The sequence below is a fragment of the Nicotiana attenuata genome, unplaced genomic scaffold (genome assembly GCF_001879085.1).
Source record: "Nicotiana attenuata strain UT unplaced genomic scaffold, NIATTr2, whole genome shotgun sequence".
In the NCBI taxonomy this organism is placed as follows: domain Eukaryota; kingdom Viridiplantae; phylum Streptophyta; class Magnoliopsida; order Solanales; family Solanaceae; genus Nicotiana; species Nicotiana attenuata.
Window position 1 is genome coordinate 248,494 of NW_017671311.1, and position 19,163 is coordinate 267,656.

The following is a 19,163-nucleotide window of genomic DNA, read 5'->3' on the forward strand; positions in this document are numbered from 1 at the left end:
TGTTTTCTCCAACTATTGCTACTCTAACCATGTTTTGACTTTCACGAAGTTCCTTCTAACTGCTAAACCTTCTTTCTACTACTTACCAAACTCTTTCAAAGTTATCCTACACTCTCACATTACTCGTAGAATATTAGGTTCTGCCCCTCTGGCATGTGTACTGCCTTGAGATCCTTGAAATCTCTCTGAACTCTGGCATGTCAGAGCTGGCCTTTCCACACTGCACTTAAATCAGTTATTGTTTGGGAAAAGGTCTAGGTGTGAACACTGCCCGAGATCCTTCAGGTCCTTAGGGAACTCTGACACACCTAGGCATGATACTGTCTATGGAACTTTGGCATTTGAGGCTATTGGGGGCTGGGAAGTCATTTGGGCCTGCTTCAGGCTCCCTATAGTTAACTTCTTCTTTTTCTTTATTTGTTTGTGTAATTTATTCAACTGGTCTGTAATAATTATTTGTAAACAACATTGGGGTGACTAGTGAAAAGGGGTGGGTAATTATATACATGTTGGGTAAATTGGGTAGATACCATGCCTATAGGATTATGTTAATTCGAATGTGTTTGCTATGTTTGCTTTACAATATTAGAAACCATGCCTACAAGGATCTAAGGCAGCTCTTAATAATTAGATGCCATGCCTATAGGAGTTAAAATCAGTTCTAACAGAAATCATGGCTCTAGGACTTAAAATCAGCTTAGTTGAAATAAATCAGTTTAATTTGTGTTTTTTTCATTCTGATTTTTCTTAATTAATCTGTCGCCTCTTTAATGAGTTTTTCAAACAATGCTACCGCTAGAAAGCATGTCTATAGGATCTCAAGTGTCCGTTTAAAAACTGTTAACTGTTTTACCGCATCAATGNTCATGCTCTTAGTTTATATACATATTTGCAACAGAAATCCTGCTTTGAGTGCATGTTATGATAGAAATCATGCTCTAGGCCCATATGCTATGTTACCTGCATCAAAACATGTCCTAAGTCTATAATATTTGCATTAGAAAACCTGCCTTAGTACACTCACGTTTATATTTTCCATATTAGAAACATGTTACAAGTTCATAACTTCTTTCTCTGACTCTACATAAGTTATTATCATCTGGAAATCATGTCATTAAACTGCTGCTGTAATCATGCTTAATAAAAAATGATCATCTTTACGTGCATTTAAAAATCCTGATTTAGGACTTTGTTTGCATTGGCTCTAAACCATGTCTACGTCGTTTTGAATAAATAACTGTTTATAAAAAGGTTTAAGACAATCCCACACATAGATATCATGTCCTAGTGCAAAAATGCATAAAATCTGTTTTGTAATATTAATCACTTAGATCAGCATGCCTATAGGACTAAATAACTTCAAGTTGTTTAATTAGTTCCCAGATTATGACTGCATACAGACCCACGCCTAGGCAATTAAATAAATGAGAAATCATGTTCTGTTTTTGTGTGAAATTTTCCAGGTTTAACAGGCTATAAAATCAATAGGCAAACTAATTGGAGTTCTGCCACTTCGCTCTTAAACAAATGCTGCATATTCTATATCTGTGATGTTCATCTAGATATCATGTTCTAAGGCTTTCTGAATTTCTTCAAAATCAGTTGTTTGAGATATGCTATGTATCTGTTTATGTGCGGAGGCAAACGTGAGCCCTTAATTGCTTCCCTATTTGACAGTCCTATGTGTTCTTTGTTGTCGCTTAGATTTTACCTTTTAAATACCTTAGGAGTGTCTAGAACTGCCCAAGTATAGAGGTCCTAAACGCCTCCGGGACCACAAGGAAGGGGCGGGTAAAGCACGCTTAGGGTTCGTTAATTAAGCTCGCTTATATAACCACTAAGGGGAGGGTAATGGGTAGTAAAAGGATATGATGACCTGCGCGCTAATGTCACGTGTAGCCCCTCTAGTTGAGGAGGATTACCAGGCATTGCACAGATTGATCCTATAGGCTAATCAATTAGGACTTCCCTTTCCCCAATTCACATATGTGTACTTAGACTGCCTAAACTTTCTTGGTTTATGCTTGGAATACTCAAACCTCCTTAATTTACGTGTGCTTAGACCATCTACCTTTATTTGCAAATGTGTGCTTAGACCGCTTACTTATTAAATGACTGTCACACCTCCCTTTTCACTACACCCGGGAAAGGGCGTAAAGGAGTTTTTCCAATTAAAGGACAATCGAAACGGGATTCGTTTATTAAGAGATTCAGAGTCGCCACTTGGGAGATTTATGGTGTCCCAAGTCATCGGTTTGAATCCCGAATCGAGAAAAGGGTTTGACTCTGTATTACAGTCGCGGACCAGAAATTCGAGTAAGAAATTCTGTTAACCCGGGAGAAGGGGTTAGGCATTCCCGAGTTCCGTGGTTCTAGCACGGTCACTCAACTGCTATATTTGGCTAAAATCTGATTTTAATACACGTTTTAACTTATGCGCTTTTAAACCTTGAACCGTTTTATTATTACTCTTAACGAGAATTGCAACGTCGTGAAAATGTGTTTCGAACCGCGTCACATAAATGCACCCGCGATTTTTGACACATTTCGACTTCGTTGGGATTTGGATTTGGGTCACATAAATGTGCACCCGTATTTAGGAAGGTAAACTTATTTAAACTGCGTGCCTAAAGAGACTATCGCGTTATTATCTTTTGAGAAGGCCGTGAAATTCGCTAAACAGCCTATCTCAAAATCTAAGTATTTTAACACACACGTTTATTGAGGGCCCCGCAATTTACATATCTTTTGTTTGGCGAGGCTCATCCCATTTATTAAAAGCCAACCTAAAGGACTACGATTTTCTATTATGGATTGTCTCCAAATGGCTATATAGCTGTAATCAAACACCCATGACGCGAGCGATTTACTTCAGNTAGGCATGATACTGTCTATGGAACTTTGGCATTTGAGGCTATTGGGGGCTGGGAAGTCATTTGGGCCTGCTTCAGGCTCCCTATAGTTAACTTCTTCTTTTTCTTTATTTGTTTGTGTAATTTATTCAACTGGTCTGTAATAATTATTTGTAAACAACATTGGGGTGACTAGTGAAAAGGGGTGGGTAATTATATACATGTTGGGTAAATTGGGTAGATACCATGCCTATAGGATTATGTTAATTCGAATGTGTTTGCTATGTTTGCTTTACAATATTAGAAACCATGCCTACAAGGATCTAAGGCAGCTCTTAATAATTAGATGCCATGCCTATAGGAGTTAAAATCAGTTCTAATAGAAATCATGCCTCTAGGACTTAAAATCTGCTTAGTTGAAATAAATCAGTTTAATTTGTGTTTTTTTCATTCTGAATTTGCTTAATAAATCTGTCGCCTCTTTAATGAGTTTTTCAAACAATGCTACCGCTAGAAAGCATGTCTATAGGATCTCAAGTGTCCGTTTAAAAACTGTTAATTGTTTTACCGCATCAATGTAGATATCATGCTCTTAGGACATCACTGTTCTGCGTTTAGGAAAGCCTCTAGGCGATTTAAATTTTGCAATTATGAAGCTGTGTTTTGCTATTTAAAACTGTTCAAATTTAATAGGTCTAAATCAGTAGGCAAGCTAAATAGGATTCTTACACTTCGTCCTAATTCAATATTGTATAATCCCTGCTCACCTAGATATCATGTTCTAGGATTCTCTCTTAAATACCTGACTGTTGTTTGAAGACGTGCACTTACTTGTTATATTTGTGGAGGTAACTGTGAGCCTGTAATTTATTCTCTTTAAATGCAATCCTAATTGTTGTTGATTGACGCCTAGACTTTTATCCTTTAAAACCTTAGGAAGGTCTAGAACTGTCCAAAGTAGAGGCCCTAAAATACCTCCAGGGGGCTATGAGGAAGGGACGGGTAGTGCACGCATAGGACATTTTTAAGGTTAATAGAACGCTTTAGGCTATGACCAAGGGGAGGGAATTGGGTAGTAAGGATATGATGACTACGCGCTAATGCCACGTGTAGCCCCTCATTGAGGAGTGATTACCGGGCATTGTGTGGGTATGATCCTGTAGGCTAACCAACCTAGGACCCCCTTTCCCAACTCCCGTTGTTTAAATGAATTTACTTTTCTTTATATATGTGCAATTTGTTCAAACCCTTTTCCTTGTTTCATTACTTGAATGTAAACATGCCTTACTTGCAAGTACGTGGTAAAACTATTTATCTGTTTATTTGACTAATTCACATGAATAAAAGTTTGACCGGGACCCACGGTTGTGGACGGAGTGGGGTGCCTAACACCTTCCCCTCAAGGTTATTTCGAGCCCTTATCCTAAATCTCTGGTATTGCAAACTAGTCTAAGAGTTAATTGCTCAAGGTGCCCTAACGTACCATAATCCGTTAGGTGGCGACTCTTCCAAAATACCCAAATCCCAAAAGGAAATGAGTTATTTCCCCCATGAATGTCGAAACCCGGACTTCTCCCCGCGAGGAGGGAAAAAAAGGGGGCGCGACAATACCAAAGGCAAAGGTCAGTAGTGCCTTTCAAATATCTTAATATCCTCTTGACAACAGTCAAGTGAGATTCCTTAGGATTTGCTTGAAATCGAGCACAAAGCCCTACACTGAAGATAATGTCAGGTCTGCTAGCAGTAAGATACAATAGTGAACTAATCATACCCCTATACAACTTCTGATCAACAGATGAACCAGGTTCATCGATGTCTAATTTAGTAGATGTTGCAATAGGAGTGTCTATTTCCTTTGATTCATCCATTTTAAATTTCTTAATCAACTCTTTTGCATATTTCTGCTGATGGATCATGGTTTCATTTGGGTTTTGTTTGATCTGTAAGCCTAAGAAGAAGTTAAGCTCACCCATCATGCTCATTTCAAGTTCACTCCCTATTAATTTAGCAAATTCCTTACTAAGTTTTTCAGTGGTTGCCCCAAAAATTATGTCATCAATATATATTTGTACTACTAGTAGATCCTTACCTTTTTCCATCAAGAATAGAGTATTGTCAATCTTACCTCTTTTGTATCCATGTTCAAGCAGGAATTTGGATAGGCGTTCATACCATGCTCTAGGAGCCTGCTTGAGTCCATATAATGCCTTGTCCAGTTTGTATACATGATCTGGGCACTCCTTGCTTTCAAACCCTGGAGGTTGTTTGACAAATACTTCTTCCTTTAAGTAGCCATTTAGGAGGCACTCTTCACATCCATCTGGTGAAGGATAAATTCCATGTGTGCTACAAAGGCTATGCGGAGTCTTATTACCTCCAGTCTTGCAACTGGAGCAAAGGTCTCATCATAGTCTATGCCCTCCTCTTGGATATAACCTTGGACCACCAACCTTGCCTTGTTCCTTGTAACAGTTCCATCTTCATCAAGTTTGTTTTTGAAGACCCATTTAGTGCCGATTACTGATCTGTCCTTGGGTCTTGTAACCAGATGCCACACTTGACTCCTTTCAAACTGATTGAGTTCATCTTGCATTGCATTCCCCCAGTCTGCATCCTGTAAAGCCTCAGCAACATTTTTAGGTTCAATAAGAGATAAGAATGCATCATAAGCACACAGATTCTGTAATTGAGATATAGTTTTAACTCCAGAAGTTGGATCAGTAATGATGTTCTCAATGGGATGAGAACTTTGATACTTGTAAGGTTTCACAACCAACTGATTTCTGTTTGAAGTTTCTCCCATGTTCTGTTGCTGAGGAACAGGCTCATGGACAGGTTCCATTTGGGAATTAGATTCATTTCTTCTTTGTTCAGTTCCCCCTGTCAAGTTGCCTTCGATGGAAGAACCTGTTCCATCACCTGTTCCTTCTTTTGGTGCAGCTTCAGCTTGAGCTGTGACTTCACTCAATTCTTTTACCAGCCCAATAGCTTCATCTTCATGTTCCTGTCTCTCAGAAAGAATGTTAGTTTCATCAAAAACTACATGTACACTTTCTTCTACACACATAGTTCTTTTGTTGTACACTTTATAAGCTTTGCTATGTGATGAATATCCCAAGAATACTCCCTCATCACTTCTGGGATCAAACTTACCTAGGGAGTCTTTTCCATTATTGTGCACAAAGCACTTGCATCCAAATGCCCTAAGATGGGATATATTTGGCTTTCTCCCTTTAAGTAACTCATAGGGAGTCTTCTCTACAAGAGGTCTAGTCATGCACCTATTATGATGTAGCATGCAGTGTTTACAACTTCTGCCCAGAAGCTATGAGGCAGTTTACTAGAAAGAAGCATAGTCCTAGCCATATCTTCAAGTGTCCTATTCTTTATTTCAACTACTCCATTTTGTTGTGGAGTCCTAGGGGCAGAAAAATTATGATCTATGCCATCCTCATCACAAAATTCAGCAAACTTAGCCTTTTCAAATTCAGTTCCATGATCAGACCTAGTTGATGCAAGTTGATTACCTAACTGTTTTTGAGTTTTTCTAACAAAGGCAGTAAACATGTCAAACGCTTCATCCTTAGATGTTAAAAATAACGTCCAGGTAAACCTAGAGTAGTCATCAACAAGCACCATCACATATTTTTTACCACCTCTGCTCAATGTTCTCATTGGACCACAGAGATCCATATGAACCAGTTCCAACGACCTGGTCGTACTTACCACTTTCTTGCTTTTAAAAGAGGATCTTACCTGCTTCCCCCCTGCACAAGCCTCACAAACTTTGTCTTCCTTAAACTTGATGTTAGGTAACCCTATCACCAAGTCCTTGGAGACTAATTTGTTGAGTTGATTTAGACTTGCATGACCAAGTCTTTTGTGCCATAGGAGGGGATCATTGTCCAACACACTTAAATAAGTGAGTTCATTTTCTGAAAGAGTGGACAAATCTACAATGTAAATATTGTTTACTCTTTTTCCCTGCAAAACAATCTTGTCAGTGGTAAGATTTATCACAAAACATTTGGTAGAGGTGAATGCTACCAAGTTACCTCTGTCACACAGTTGTGATACACTGATTAGGCTATATTTCAAGCCATCCATCAAGTAGATCTTCTCAATGGAATGTGAGTCTGTCTTACCTACCTTTCCAACCCCAATGATCTCACCTTTCTTATCATTTCCAAAGGAGACATTACCTCCTTTTAGGTTCTCAAGTGAAAGGAACTGGTCCTTACTTCCAGTCATATGCTTTGAGCAGCCACTATCCATGTACCATATTTGGCTACTTCCCTTCGCTTGGACCTCTTGTTCATCATCTGATTCTCCAATGGCCATAAGTGCTTGTTCATCTCCAGATTTATCTTCTGAATCCTCATCTGAGCTTTCTCCCCAAGCAGCGACCATAGCCTTTATTGATCCTTTGTTCTTCTTCAGATGAACCTGTTCCTTCTTCCTGTTTCTTCGTCCAGCCCTTTCTTTCTTCCATTCAATTTCCTACTGAGGACAGTTCTTGATCATGTTGTCAGTCTTACTACATTTGTAGCAGCCCTCGTTGGTCTGTTTTTCAGGGGCCCTTGGTTTGTTGAAGGTTTCACCTCTTGAAGAACCCTTTCCTCTCATTAGGTACTTCTTGAAATCCCTTTTGATCATAGCCATTTCATCATCCTCTAAGTCTGCACCTTCAACTATTCTGAGAGCCAGGCTTCTTTCCTTCTTGGGTGCATCCATATTCATGGTTTGCCTTCTTAGTTTATAGGCAGTGAGATTTCCAATCAGCTCATCCAGCTTGAGAGTAGCAATGTTCTTTGATTCCTGAATAGCAGTGATTTTGCTTTCCCAAGTTACTGGCAAAACCCTTGTCAAAATTTTCTCAACCTTGTCTTCTTCAAGGATAATCCTTCCAAGAGACTTAAGTTCATTTGTTAGTGTTGTGAACTTTGTATACATCTCTTGGATGGTTTCTCCTTCCTTCATAGTGAAATTCTCATATTGAGAATACAACAGTGTTCCTCTTGATCTCTTTACTTGAGGAGTTCCTTCATGGGCCACTTGTAGAGTGTCCCAAATCTCCTTAGCAGTAGTACAACTTTGAATTCTATTGTACTCGTCTGGACTAAGTCCACACACAAGCCATTTCTTAGCCTTAGCATTCTTTTCCCATTTCTTCAAATCTTCAGCAGTGCAGTAAGCTCTACTCTTTGGCACATCCATTCCTTCAGCATTCTTCTTCGTAGTAGCCAGGGGACCATCAGTAACAATGTCCCAAAGTTCATAGTCTTCTCCTATGATGTGATCTCTCATCCCGTTCTTCCACCAGGAATAGTATTGGCAATTAAAGAGTGGAGGCCTAGCAGTGGATTGTCCTTCCCAGTTTCCAGGCGGTGCGCTCATCTTGATATATTCCTAAGGTGTTAGCCTCTTCAAGGATAACCTGCTCTGATACCAATTGATGTTTTATACTTCAATACCACACAAGAGGGGGGGGGGGTGATTTGTGTGGTACCCAATTTTTGCTTAACTTGATTGTAAAAGGACCTGGTTCTTCTATGTGTTCCAACTACTACTGTTGCGGAATAATAAGTACAGAAAATAAAGAACACAGAGATTTTACGTGGAAAACACCTGGCTCAAAAGGTGAAAAAACCACGACCTACCTTCCAGTAGGATTTTCCCAAACTCTCCACTAAAATCACTGAGCCAAAAACTGCATTTACAAAAACTCTTTTGTAAACCTAGGATTAACTCTAATCTTGTTGTAGCACACAACCTAACTGTTGCCACAACTTCAAGTTAACTCTAACTTGAAAACTCTAAGTACCTAATACAATTGCTTCTAGATAAGCTGAAAGGTACAATATAAAATCACCTACTACAATTGAACTAGAATAAAAGACAGACACTTGGAACTGGTTCTTCTATCTGGTTCAAGTAGCTTCAGGTTTGCACGCTTGAATCACACATGAACTGCTTGCAAAATTTCCTTGCTATTTTGCTCTCAATTCACGTTTAACTTTTACTTGTGTGCGTTACCTGTAAAAGAGAACAACCCTAATATTTAAGGAGTTAGTAATTAGGGATTGACTAGAATTCTGATGCTACTCTTCCATGGTAAAAGAGTTCTAGTTGATCTCATACTCTAACTCTATCCTTTTCTTAAGCTGTGTTCTCTTTGTGTAAGGAGTCTTTCTCCTTACCCAATATGCAACCTTTTCGATCTTGATCAAGAGATATTACTTCTGATAAGTTAGGTTTATCTCCTTCACATGCATCTCACATGTTTGAATTGATCATAACCGTGCTTCACAAGGAGGGACCTGGTCCATGTCTGAGTTCCTTTGTCAGTCTTCAAAACTTCACCTTTACTTGGCCAACAGACCCGGGTCTTATTAAGTTACAGTATTCCAATACAAATATGTTAGGGAGGCTTTAGTTGGGCTAGTTCAACTCTAGTAGGCTTCCTTAATAGTGGATTGGGCTGCTGTACATCCCGTGATCCAACACACCCCTCAAGCTAAAAGGGGAGGCCATTCTAAGATTGGAAATAAAATCCTGCTGAAGAACACCCAAAAGAGGTTTAGTGAAAATGTCAACAAGTTGAGAAGAGGTAGAGATGGAGACAAGATTGATAACACCAGACTTCACAAGCATCCCCGACAAAGTGACAATCAACTTCAATGTGTTTAGTCCTTTCATGAAAATCGTATTCTTTGCTATATGTATAGTTGATTGGCCGTCGCAAAACACATCAACGGGCATCAAGTTAATAACACCAAGATCAGAAAGGAGCCTAAGGACCCAAACCACCTTTGCTACAAGCAATCTGACTGCCTGTATTCGGCTTCAGCAGAGGAAAGAGCAACAATAGGCTGGTTTTTAGACTTCCAGGACATAGGGCAGCCACCAAGAAATAGAGCAAACCCATTAATAGACTTTCTAGAGTTGGCACAACTTGCCTAATCAGAATCGCAGTACCCCTTGAGAGCAAAATTAGAACAATTGGACAAAAACAGGCCCAAAGAAGAAGTACCAGATAAGTACATAAGAACATGATAGGCTGCTTCCAAATGTGGTAATCTGGGAGCAGATATAAATTGACTCAAGTGCTGAACCATGAAAGAAATGTAAGGCCCGGTATGTTGTAAGAAATTCAACTTACCCACCAGCCTTCTATATATTGAAGGATCAGTAAGTAGATCACCAACCTCAGCAGAAAGCTTAACTTGCGTATCATGTGGAGATGCTACAGAGCTCACAATTGAACATTTGAAATCTGACAAGAGGTCCAGAATAAATTTGTGCTGACTGACCAAGAACCCATCAGAATGTCTGACCACTTCAAGTCCAAGAAAATAGTGAACTTCCCCTAGATCTTTAATCTTGAATTGGTCATCAAGAAACTGCTTTAGAGCAGTGATTTCAGAGACATCATCCACATAAGAATATCATCCACATACACAGCCACCACAGATAAACTACTCCCATCCAACTTTCTAAATAAAGAATAGTCATTTAAACTAGGCTGGAAACCTTTAGATTATAGAGCAGAAGAAAGTTTAGCATACCATTGTCTAGAAGCTTGTCGAAGACCATAAAGGGACTTTTTAAGTTTGCAAGCAAGAGGAGGTGTAGAAGCAGAAGAGACACAAGAAACAGAGAGACCAGGAGGAACCTTCATATACACTTCCTTATCTAAGTCCCCATGTAAGAATGCGTTATTAACATCCAACTAAAAGACAACCCAATTTCTTTTAATGGCAACATAAAGTAAGTACCTAATTGTGGTTAACTTGACCACAAGTGAGAAAGTTTCAGTGAAATCTACCCCCTCTTGTTGATTGTCACCACGAATGACAAGTCTAGATTTAAACCTCTCAATGGAGCCATCTGTCTTTGTTTTATCTTATAAACCCACTTGCAAGGTATAACCTTCTTTCCCGGAGGAAGAGGAACAATATCCCATGTATTATTAGCCTTTAAAGCTTGAAATTCTTTCATTATTACCTCCTCCCAAGTAGGATTGGAGACAGTCTGATGATAAAATTGGGGCTCTAGCAAGCAATCTTCAGTGGAGGATGCTGTGACTTTAGAACCAAAGACAGAGGTGCAAACATAATCAGAAAGGTAAGCAGGAGGATGAGATGTCCTGCATGATTTTCTGAGAGGAAGAGGAGGGTCAGAAGAAAAGGAAGAAGAATGTTCATCATGGGAAGAAGGAGAGGGAGATGTGGGATCAACAAGCACATGAGAAGGAAGGAACGGGATCAAAGGAAGAAACTACATGAGGAAATACATGTTGTGAAGAAGAAGTAGAATAAGGAATAATATTTTCATGGAATATGAAATCTCTAGAATGAAAAATACTGGAAGTTGAGAGATTCAACAACTTATAAGCCTTCCTACTAGGGATATAACCAATAAAAACAAAACATACATATCTGGACTTAAATTTATCTCTATAGGGTTTAGGCACAACAACAAAACACAACATCCAAAGGTTTTTAAATGAGAAAGAGGAGGGGTAGTACCATGCAAAAGTTCAAATGGGGATTTACCATGAAGTAGAGGGGAGGGAAACCTATTAATGAGATATGTAGCAGTAAAGACACTCCCCCCAATACTTAACATGCAATTTGGACTGGAAAAGGAGAGCTCGAGCAGTTTCAAGCAAGTGATTGTGCTTCCTCTCCACAACACCATTCTGTTTAGGTGTATGTGGACAAGAGGTTTGACGAAGAATGCCTTGAGAAGAAAGGAAAGAAGTAGCTTCAGAACTACTTCCCAATTCAAAATCAATATCTGGCCTCACAGTTTTAACTGAATAATTAAACTGAGTGTGAACCATAAGAACAAAAAACTTCAATACAGTAAAAGCATTTGCTTTTGAGGACAAAAGGTGAGTCCATATAGCCCTAATGAAGTCATCTACAATAGTTAGAAAGTATTTGAATTCATTATAAGTTTAAGTGTGATAAGGGCCCCATAAATCAACATGAATCAACTGAAAAGGAGAAAGAGAATGAATGGAACTCTCGGGGAAAGTTAGTCTTTATTGCCTAGCCATGGGACAAATAGGGCAAATGAAAGTTCACTTCTTAGGAACTTTGTCAGACAAAAAATGTATAGTCTTTATTTTAACACAAGGTAAATGTCCCACCCTTAAATTCCAAGCATGATCAAAAGACAATGCAGAAAAAAAAGTAGTAGGAAGACTAGAAGCAATAGGAGATACATAAGCACAAGAACTTGAATTAATACTGCTCTTATTCAATGTTCCCAAATTTTGTGGTATTCACAAAGGAATTTCCAGAAGACTCAGAAAAACATATCTCATTAGTTTGTAAACTGTACAGCCTTTTGAAGTCTACCAAGAACCAGTGGCTTCTTCAGAAAAGGGCCATGCAATAAAGCACAAGCATAAGGTGTAAAAAAATGCATTGCATTGCAAACGGAGAAGTAAAAGATGCAGAGATATGAGATTGTAATGAAAGGAAGGAACAAGCAAGACATTAGGAAGAGAGATAGTTGAAGAAAGAGAAAGAGAACCAATGCAGGTCACCTTAACTTTATAATCATTAGGAAAGATTATAAGATAAGGTATATGCAAAGGTTTGATGTCGGTGAGCAAGGACTTGTGAGAAGTCATGTGATTTGTTGCACCAGAGTCTATGATCCATAAAGTATCCTCTATCTTAGAAAATTACAAGCATACAACCCACAACTGTTTAAATCAGAATTACCTAACAGACCTGCGAAGTTGGCAGAGCCATTGGTGAACTCCTGAGCAGTAGAAGAGACCCTAGAATGTTGAAGCAATGAGACAAGGTGATCATACTGCTCCTTAGTCATCAGGTGACCCCCGACATCAACTGGAATGGTTTTAGAAGAGTCACTAGAAGAAGTCTCATAACCCGTACAGATTGAGACTTTGAGGCTTGGACACAAGCTGCATTTTTTCTGAACTTCGACCCAAAATCAGGAGGATAACCGTGAAGCTTATAAAACTTTTCTATGGAATGCCCCAGGTTTTTGCAGTATTTGCCCATCAGATTACCATGACCTCTTCGAATTGTCCATATTGACCTTTTGAGTAAAACCAGGAAAGAAAGCTTTCTGTGCACCAATAGGCAGAGTCGGATCTAAGATTTCTAATACATGGGTGCACTCCTATAAAAAGGAGGAAAAAAGTATCTAGTGGGGATTGATCTCTATACCTCTTGGTAAATAACTGAACCTTAAACCAAGTGAACCATTCAACCTTCTGAAAGCATGGGTGCCAACATTTACTACTATACCAATTTTAAAAAATAAGTACATAAAATATCTAATTTTACAAAGAGACCACGGGTTCACGTGCCCCGTAAATACACCTATAAATCTGCCTTTGCCAGTAGGAAATGATACAAAGGGTTTCCGTATACTAGTAGAAAAGGATGTAGATTCTGCACGAAATGGAGAATTCGGGGGTTTGATATCAACCTGACTCTCATCTTCAATTAGCATTGCATATACATTATCAATATCAGGTCAAGGTTTCAACAAAAGAATGTCTCTTCTGACTCCAGAATATAACTCATTCAACCCATTAATAACTGATGAACCTTTTGATCTTCTTCTATTTTCTGAAAAGCTTCATTGCACCCACATACACATTCTGGATAATAAATCGAGAAAGCAAGTTTATCCCACAGTTTTTCATACGATTAAAATAGGATGCAATAGAAGAAGAACCCTGGGAAATGGAGGATAGGTCCTTGAAGATTTGGAACACCTTAGTCCTATTAGGTTTACCATATCTCTGCTCAATTTCTTTCCACAACTTTTGAGCTGACTCAGTGTACATTATGATTTCTCTAATCTCGGTATCAAGGCTATTTAGTATCCACGCAGTGACTAAGTCATTCGTACAAAACAGAGTCGGCACTTGGCTTAGCAACTGATCCATTGATCAACCCCAACTTATTCTTACAGGATAGCCCTATTAACATGCTTCTTCTCCAACATCCATATCACAACCCATTGAAAGTGCTGGAAACAAGTATAGTCCTAGGAGAGTCAGAGGGATAGAGGTACAATGGATGAGACGGCTCAACAGAAGTGGAAGTATGAGATAGAATCGGATTAGTAGGTGTAGTCGAAGAATCACCAGTAGAACCCATACTTAAGCACACACGGGCAAAATTAAGGTCTCAAATCACAATCACAAACAAAAATATAAAAATCATGTAACAGAGACTTCAGAGAGCAGAAGCCAAAGAGACATTAAACACACAGAGAAACAACACACGACAGCTCACCAGTTCAACAAAAATTGAGAGGAGAAGAAGATATTACCAAACTTCTTCAAAATAAACTTGAAAAGCAGGAGCCTTCTACATCAAAATCAGAGGACAAGGAAGAAACACCAGCGAGAATGAACAGATTCCACCCAAAAAAAAGAAGCAAAAATGCACCGTCACAGCCTCGTCAAAGAAAACGAAATCGGCAAAATCAAGTGGCAATGGTAGGATCGCTCGAAAGGCCATGATCTAAGGAAGACATTGATGGCTCTGATACCATGAAAACATGAAGGATCGAAGCAGAATCAAGGTAAAATGTAAATGACGAACCCTAGTTCTAACGTTTTGAGAAAGAGAAAAAATAGGGGAAAATGATTTTCTTTCTTATTGGATAGTAAACCCCGTCTGGACAAAATGAGTAAAAATGCACACTAATTACAAATGGACCCGCATCTTATTAAGTTACAGTAATCCAATACAAATATGTTAGGGAGGCTTTAGTTGGGCCAGTTCAACTCTAGTCGACTTCCTTAGTAATGGATTGGGCTGCTGTACATCCTGTGATCCAACACCTCCACAAGTTTTGAGCTCTTCTTCCACAATTAGCGCCTTCTTAATCTCTCTTGAAGCCCAGCAATATTGTCTTACTTTTCCTTAGCTTAAAACCTTGTGAATGGCGCTCTTGGTGCTTCCAAAACTTTATCCTTGTGCGTAGAGCTATCATGATAGACATGTTTTAGTTGCCTTACTTGGTTATTATTGTAGGAGGTACACATGCGTTCTAGTTAATTTTATTTCTATAGACATATAGTATTAGTTTGGCCTGAATAAACGAGCAAGGCATCGAAAGAATCTCGAGAGCAAAATAAGCCATGTTAATCAGCGAATCAGATAGATCAAATAGTGAAATCATCTGAAAAACTCAATAGGATAGACATCAATCCCGTAACCCGGAATATGCCCAACTTAATAAATTTGATCCTAATTGTCTGTGTGTTCTATTGGCGTTCTTGGTCTCTTGCTTGCTTGTTAGTTTTCATAGTGATTTTAGTTACAATAACAACCACAATTATCTTCCTCACAACCACTTTAGCAAATAACCCGTCACTAGTTTAATTTAGATGATAGTTAATCATAAGTCCATTGATACTTTTTTATCACTTTATTATTTGTCGATCGCATATACTTGCATGCGTGTTTGATCCCAACAGCTTCCAGGAAAAAACTACTTTTTTAAGCTTATGAAAAAACCGGCTAAGCTATTGTTCCAAAAAATATTTTTTTTCTTTCTAAAAGCTTGATCAAGCATTTTCTAAAATAAACACTTCTTTTAAAACAATATACTTTTGGTTTCTCAGGCCGAAAAACTAGTAGTAGTGCTAACTCAACAATTTCAATTTATAGATATGATTCCAAAACAATGAATAAGGATATATAACAAGATTATGTTCTCTGCCGAGGATAAAGTATTGGAGAAGTGGCTTATAACAAGAAGGGTGGGTTAAGGACATGAACTGAATCTTTTGCTTGTCTCCCAAACCTACTTTCCTTACGTGCAATACACAAACACACAATTCAATGCTTTCATGACAAGAACTTGCCTTCCTTTGCCCTTTGACTTTATCTCTCTTTATATCTTACCAAAAGAATAGTAATATATTTTATATATAGTACTATTGATCCACTCACGAACTGCCAGCCAAGGTCGGATATATAGGTATAATTACGGGGCACGTGAACCCATGCTATCTTCGTAAAATTAGATATTTTACGTATATATTTTTTAAAATTAGTATAATATTAACTGTTGACACCCATGCTCCATAAAAGTTGAATTGTGCAAATGGTTGAAGGTTGAGTTATTTACTAAGAGGTATAAGGATCAATTACCACTAAATACATTTTTTTTTTAATGATGCACCCATATACTAAATATTCTAGATCCGCCTCTGCCAGCTGCTTTAAAAATTGGAAAATGCATGAACTATAAGTGATCCTATACCACAAGTTTCTTTCTTAAAACAAAATTAAATTAAGGAAGCTAAAAAGGTATTTTTAGCCCGGGGTTCAATTCTTCTAGTTGTTACCCAATATTAGTCGTTTTGATAAAATAAATTTGTTTCGAAATATTTGATATTTTATAAGACGAGAAATCATTTATTACTTTTTTTTCAGTCTACCTTTATGTTCCAGTTACCTTTATATTCTTATGATTAAGACTTAAATATTTTTCTCCACAAGTAGCTAAAAAACCTATAATTATAGACCTGATGAAATACTTTAGTTTTCTGTCATTTTCCTTTCTTAAGCCAAAAAAAAAAAAAAACAGTTTCTTTTTCATCCATGCAATTCAAGTACTCTAGCTAGACTAGTTAAGAGTGATTATTGGAACTATAATATTATTTGATAGTACTACCTTATCTTACTAGGAGTATATGTCAACATTTCCCCTAATGGAACTCAGTGTGATCCATACAGGTGTCCTCCATCCAAATAAACAATCAACGGAACAAAATAATTGGTTCAGTAACAGCTATAAATTATTATATTAATTATTGTCAAGCTGGCCATGCACGAGATGTAAGCTAGTAACTAAGAGGTGACTTGCTGAGTAAAAGTTGTATATAATATATGAATTAATGGGAGGTTTTAAAGTCCATGAAACCTATCATTACCATTTTAGTAATTAATCACATTACTAACTAATGAGATGCTTCTTAAGAGATCCAATTTGATATCTATATATCTTAACTTTTTTTAACTTATACTTATATTAATATATCATACGAGAGCCTTGGAGCAACGGTAAATTTGTTTCCATGGGACCTATAGATTACGGATTCGAACCGTGGAATCAGCCATTAATGCTTACATCAGGGTAAGCTGCCTACATCACACCCCTGGAGTGGACACTGCCCTGAACCCTACGTAAACGCGGAATGTTTCGAGCACCGAGCTGTCCATTTACTTATATTATGTGTCAAGTATAATGTATACATAAATATTTGAACTTTTAAACTTCGTATTCAGTCAAATGCAATAAGTAATAAATAATCTCTCTCCTTTTCTCCACGTTTCTCTCATCACTTAAGTTTTGACACCCTCTTATAATTCTTCTCCCACTCATTTTGCTTTCTCACAAATGATTGGAAGGTGGCCACTTTCAGTTAGTATCATTCTAATTCAGTAAATATATTTAATAATTAATGGTCTCTGTCTCTTCTTTGACTTCTAAAAACCTTCATTTCACTATTTTGGTATATAAGTATTCATAACCCTCCACTCTCCGTCCTCATCGCTTTCTCTAGTATTTCTCTATTCTCTTTCTTTTCTCTTTTGTTCTTTCATTCTCCCCCCACCCTTTTAATCTTCCATTTCTTTTGGGGGGGAGTTGTTGTTTGTTAATTTCATGTTTTTAACATATTGGTGGTGGATGAAGATAGATGGAGACTCCTCAAGAAGAAGTGGTAGGGGTCTCTAAGGACCTATCCCACATTGTTAAGGGCAAGCGCACTAAACGTCTTAGGCCTCAATCTCCCATCCCTTTCACCATCGCCGCGCATTCATCAACTGATGATGATGGCGGAGATGGTAGAGAGATCACCATCATTAACAACAATAACAATAACGACAATAATATTAGTCAGCCTCTTGCCACTTCAGCTGAAAACTTCCCTGATGAGGATGTCCCCACCGAGGAGGAAGAAGAAACGGCCAAGTGTCTAATCCTCTTGTCTCAAGGTGGTCATCCTTCTTCTCGTCAAAGATTTATAGAGTCTCCACCTAGCAAATTGTTCAATCTTTTCAATGATGACATGGGGTTGTACCAAAGCAAATTCAACAGCAAAAGGTATGTCGAAACGACCAACATTGGAAATGGTGCCAAGGCGGGGACATATGTGTACGAATGCAAGACATGTAATCGTACATTCCCATCATTCCAAGCCTTAGGTGGACATAGAGCAAGTCATAAAAAACCAAAACCACTAACCATAGAACCAAAAAAAACATTCTTCCATTTTTCAGACCAAGATGAGCCCTCACCACCAACAAATTACAAACATAACAACAACATCAACAAATTGTCACCATTATCTCCTCTTTCAACCCAATTCAGCAATTTTAATATGGAAAGTCCAAATAACAAATCTTCTCCTAGAATCCACACATGTTCATATTGTGGTGCAGAATTTAACTCAGGACAAGCTTTAGGTGGTCACATGAGACGACATAGAGGGGGTGCTAATACATCTTTGTGTTTAAGTCCATTAAATACTCAAGCAATTTCCTTTGAAGAATCTCCAAATAATTTGAAGAAACCAAGAAATGTTGGGTTGTCATTAGATCTAAATCTTCCAGCTCCAGAAGATCAAAATCATCAATCAAGAAATTTTCAGTATCCACCAAAATATCCAGTTGCTATAGAGCAACAACAAGATCAAGAACAAACACAAAAGCAACAGCAACAGCAACAACAGGAACAAACAGCTCTTGTTTTGTCCACCACCCCACAACTAATTGATTGTCATTATTGACAATGGTTCAATTCTTTTTTTTTTCCTTCTCTCTCTCAACCCAAATTATATTAATTTATACACGAACATTCACGATTATAGATGGACATTGTTAAAAGGTATATGATAGTCACCACCATTCTTTCATCTCTTACAATTTCATACATTGCTAACTAGAGTTGTACTAAAATTTAATGTAGTTATGGTGTCTAATAGCTAGCTTTATTTGTTGCATTTAAAGTAGAAAAATAGAATATTTATAGATCTAAGTTATGTACACTTATTTACACTACAAATATAGTTTGACTAGAAGTACTTTAGTTTTACAAATGAATAGTCTTTTAGCTAATAACGGGTTGGAACAACTATAAACATGTAAGAAATTAATATGTGAGAATTGATTAATGATTTAATATATTATTTGCATGTTTTGCCATTATGAGCTGTGCTTCGGTGGTTGTATTAAGATTTGTTTATATATGTCATTGTATTGACACTTCTATGACTCTTGCAAG

The 19,163-nt window shown here is 37.8% G+C and overlaps 1 protein-coding gene across 1 annotated transcript; it reads left to right on the forward strand.

The window, feature by feature from the left end:
• Positions 1-17,446: 17,446 nt before the first annotated feature.
• Positions 17,447-18,847, forward strand: LOC109207461 (zinc finger protein ZAT5-like). The gene has a single exon (XM_019370387.1). The coding sequence runs from the start codon at positions 17,578-17,580 to the stop codon at positions 18,667-18,669; it is 1,092 nt and encodes a 363-aa protein (XP_019225932.1). The 5' UTR covers positions 17,447-17,577; the 3' UTR covers positions 18,670-18,847.
• The last annotated feature ends 316 nt before the right edge of the window (positions 18,848-19,163 follow it).